The 4,232-nt window shown below is 33.2% G+C and overlaps 1 protein-coding gene across 1 annotated transcript in view; it reads right to left on the minus strand.

Annotated features, from left to right (window-relative positions):
- Positions 1-710: 710 nt before the first annotated feature.
- LOC106476463 overlaps positions 711-4,232 on the minus strand; it is a gene marked incomplete at its 3' end in the record, with an annotated part of 7,826 nt that continues 4,304 nt past the window's right edge. Inside the window, exons 2-4 of the mRNA XM_013937120.2 lie at positions 1,765-1,988; positions 1,107-1,251; positions 711-830 (exon numbers count right to left, since the gene is read on the minus strand). Of these exons, the coding sequence (XP_013792574.2) occupies positions 711-830; positions 1,107-1,251; positions 1,765-1,988 (489 nt within the window). The remainder of the gene's footprint in view (positions 831-1,106; positions 1,252-1,764; positions 1,989-4,232) is intronic.

The raw sequence follows: 4,232 nt of genomic DNA on the forward strand, positions 1-4,232 counted from the left end.
ATTAGTATTAGGCTATTATATTTTTTAACATTGCATTCTTTATCTATATAGTTGCTTAGGAACTTTCAAGCACTAGAAGAATGAATAATAATATTATTCCAATCACACTATGCTCACCAGATCCATAACTGATGATGTGTTTTGCTCAATTCAGAGATCATCAAGCCAGAACAAAGACAGTAGTAGTCAGAACACTATTTATATAAGCCATTTTGTAATGCCATGAACACCTTTTTCAGTAAGCGTAATACTAATATTTTATGAAAAGTATAATTTTATAAGAAAAATACATACTCATACTCATAAATACAAGTTTTGAAAATGAGTTTTAAACTTTTTTGATACAGATAAAGTTTTCTTATACAAATGAGAGAAACATTCCTATATCAATTAAAAGTCCAGGCATCATCAGTTTTATTGTTAATTAAATTCCAAGCTATGAAATAATTTCCTCACAAATGTATACAAGTAAGATACATTAGAAACTAAATTTAATATTGTTTTAAACTAAAGGTAATTTCAAATAAATCAAATAATCAATAAAGCATATCTAACAGCCTTTTTTAAATTTATTACATTTTTTGAGTAATATGTTGATTATAAATCATTTTTTAAATTAACATTCAGCCATCACCTTTGTTCCAAATTTTTTTACCTAATTTAAGATTCATTTCTCAGCCAAACAAAGAAATTGACAATTATAAACTTACTTGGACAAAGGGCCAAGCTGGTTTCATCACTGTTATCCCCACAGTGGTTAATGTTGTCACAAGTTAAATCCTCAGATATACAGAAAGTGTTCAAGCACTGGAAATCTTGACATCCTACAGCTAAAGAAGTTAAAAGAGCCTTAGCTAAGACAAACTAAATTAACTATTTCAAGACCACACATATGTAAATCTGTTTTCAGTGCTTTGAAGTCTAAATTACCTTTGACTCTATAGAATATATTTTTAGTTAAGTTGATGGTTATACTTTTCTATATGTATGCAGTATTGAGAGCAAACAACAGATTAAAAATGCAGAACAAGTGTATTTTGACAAGAATTTTCTCAAAGCAGACTTTAGAGAAAGTGGAGAAAAAAGAAGAAAATAATTTATCGTACGAGATGTCTTGAAGGCAGTTATGACTAACTTGAAACCATTTCCGGATTTGCTCCACTCATCTGTAAGGTATTTCAAAGTGACGAAATTGCTCTGAGTGAAGATTGTGCCCACATTACCCCTGGTGCTACGGCAAGACAGGTGGGCCTAAAAGGAAAGAAAATGACTGCTTTATATATATACTTATATAACTAAAATCCTTGTTATTAAGGTTAGTTAATAGAAAAACAGAAAAAAGTGGAAAGTTTAGTTTAGAAAAGTTAAACTCAACCATTAAAATACTATATAGTTGAAGTCAACAGCAAGAGATCAAACTTCCAATAAGAAAATGTTGAATACATGTAAAAAAGCTTCATGCTTAAGAAATAGTAACAATATCTAAAAAAGACACGAGCTGATGAGCAAACTCCATGACACAATACATTTGAAAACACAAAACAGCTGAGTTACCCAAATAAGTAATAATTAACAAAACAATAATTAACAATTAATTATACATTATTTATTTCAAAATATACATATAACAAGAAAAGTTCACATACTCTGTTGCTAAACCTAACTACACCTAAAGAAAACTTACAATCTCATGAGCTAACTTCTGTCATCAGAAGGTGTCAGTATGACATGCTCATAAAGTTAGAATTACTTAAAATTAATTACCTTGTGGGTGCCATAGGCATTGTCTCCATCATACACAAAGAGATGGTCATTACAGTCCAGAGCTAGATGGTCAAATCGCAACATGAATTTTTGAAGAATGGAGTCTGTTTGGAATGTGATGACACATTTAAGATCATCTTCACTATCTGAGGTAAGCACAACTCCATCAATCTTCTTGTATAGTGGATGAAATATTTTTTGTCCACATAATGTAGATATGTGATCTATCAAAGAAAACAGATTACTAATCCTTTTAACTTGTGTATCTGTGCTTGAAATATACAAAATATACAAGGTAATATGCAAATTTTGTTACTATAATAATACTGTTGTAAAACTGTTTTTTGTGGGTGGGTTCTTTTAAATTATCTGTTACCAATCTCTTTTTTTTCTCCTTCACCAAATATAAAGTTGAAAAGAGAATCTGTGACACAGGGGCCTAATACATTCCTTGATTAGCCATACAATCTACTGTGGACTGCAGTTTTGCCTATTTAAGGCTCATCATCACAGCTTGGGTCAGCAAACCAAAGAAATATAGTTAGGCTTTTTATAATGGTGATATATCATTACATTATTCATACACCTAAATTAATTTAGGTTACCGTATGGCCCGGTATGGCCAGGTGGTTAGGGCGCACGATTCGCAATCTGAGGGTCATAAGTTCGAATCCCCGTCCCACCAAACATGCTCACCCTTTCAGCAATGGGGGCATTATAATGTGATGGTCAATCCCACTATTTATTAGTAAAAGAGTATCCCAAGAGTTGACAGTGGGTAGTGATGACTAGCTGCCTTCCCTCTACTCTTACACTGCTAAATTAGAGTCGGCTAGTGCAGATAGCCCTCGTGTAGCTTTGTGCAAAATTAAAACAAACAGGTTACTGTAGATTGGATGAAAAAGGACTCAAAACCCCATAAATATCTGGTGACAAACAATTCAAATTCCAGTTCACGTAACAAACACAAATTGCTTAATTTCCTCATTTAACATATCAACAAGCTTGAATTTATACAGTTATAAACTGTTGCAGACCTACATTAACCCTTTCACTGTGGCTGGGATATATATTTCCCAGCACACTGAGAGAATATACGTCCCAAACGTAGTGAAAGGATTAAAATAACATTTAAAACCTCTCTAACAATAATAGGACTGTAAAATGAACTGGTATGAAGTATCTCAATAAGTGTGACAGCAAACACAGGTCCAAATACTACATGAAAATACATTGACTGATTCAACTCTCTATCTTGAACTAATTATACATACTAATTCCTTGTCTGTCTTTCAATCCACTACTCTTGAAACAACTAACCCATATTTATAATCTAGCTTTGAATATACTAGAACACTTGACACTAAATCTTTAGACATTTCTAGGCCTACCTTAATGTCATCATTCACAATTTGTAACTCTCTCTAGCAAACAAACAAACTACATCGTTAAAAATACAACTCACAACACTGCCCTGTTCCTGGCTTGTCAAGTCTCTTGAACAATCCTAATACAAACAATGAAACACTAAACTAAATTTTCCATTCACCAAGTCTTTTTGGTAGTTTTCTTTTCCAAGGCCCATGATATACAGGTGGGATGATGCTTTGTTGTCAGTGGCTGACCTGTCACTTAGTGAGATATTCATGGGTAGTTTATCAGGTGAATCTACTGGCAGTTCTCCAACCTTGATGATCCTCTGGTGGTAGTACTGACAGGAATTCTAGGATCCTCCACAGGTTAAGGTTATGAGTACAAGTTCTTCTCTGAAGTTACTCAGTTAGCTATTTTCTAACCAATGTACTTCCAAAGATGATTACGCCCACTTAACAATGGAGTTTGTCCTCTTTCATGATGAGAAATGTTCAGCTATACCATGTCACCTTGATGGAATCGAGTTTTATCAGTATTTACAACGTAGCTACCTATCACAAGCTGGTACAAGTCTGTCCTTGACAAAGTTATGTATGGAATATTTATTCTTCATATTCAAGAGAGATTTTCCAACTTCATGTCATGCTGGGGTATTTGGTCTCATTACACCCAGTTACTAGGTAAAGAGTTATTGCTATTAACTCCTGATATGAGTATCTCACTTCTTGGTAGTATAATAGCTATCATTCCTGTTTCCACTGGACATTCAACCTTTGATTTAGCAATTGCTATATAGTGCACAAGGATTTCCTGGCCATAGACTATGAAGCTAGTCTGATCTATTATCCATGTCACTGCATGAAATAAGTCTCCAAAATGCATTTTACTTATATATCATAAGGCATAGAGAAGCTTCCTACAAAATAAGTGTAGTGTTACGCCTCCAGTCGTTAATTAATTTTCCGTAACTTTGTTCCGACGAAACTTTAACGACACAAGTCCTTTCTTAAATAAAACTGGTTTATTCTTTCCGAATACAACTTTACGATACATTTAATTTCAACAGTCACTCTATAACAACACTATAATTCACG

The sequence above is a fragment of the Limulus polyphemus genome, unplaced genomic scaffold (genome assembly GCF_000517525.1).
Source record: "Limulus polyphemus unplaced genomic scaffold, Limulus_polyphemus-2.1.2 Scaffold10645, whole genome shotgun sequence".
In the NCBI taxonomy this organism is placed as follows: Eukaryota; Metazoa; Arthropoda; class Merostomata; order Xiphosura; family Limulidae; genus Limulus; species Limulus polyphemus.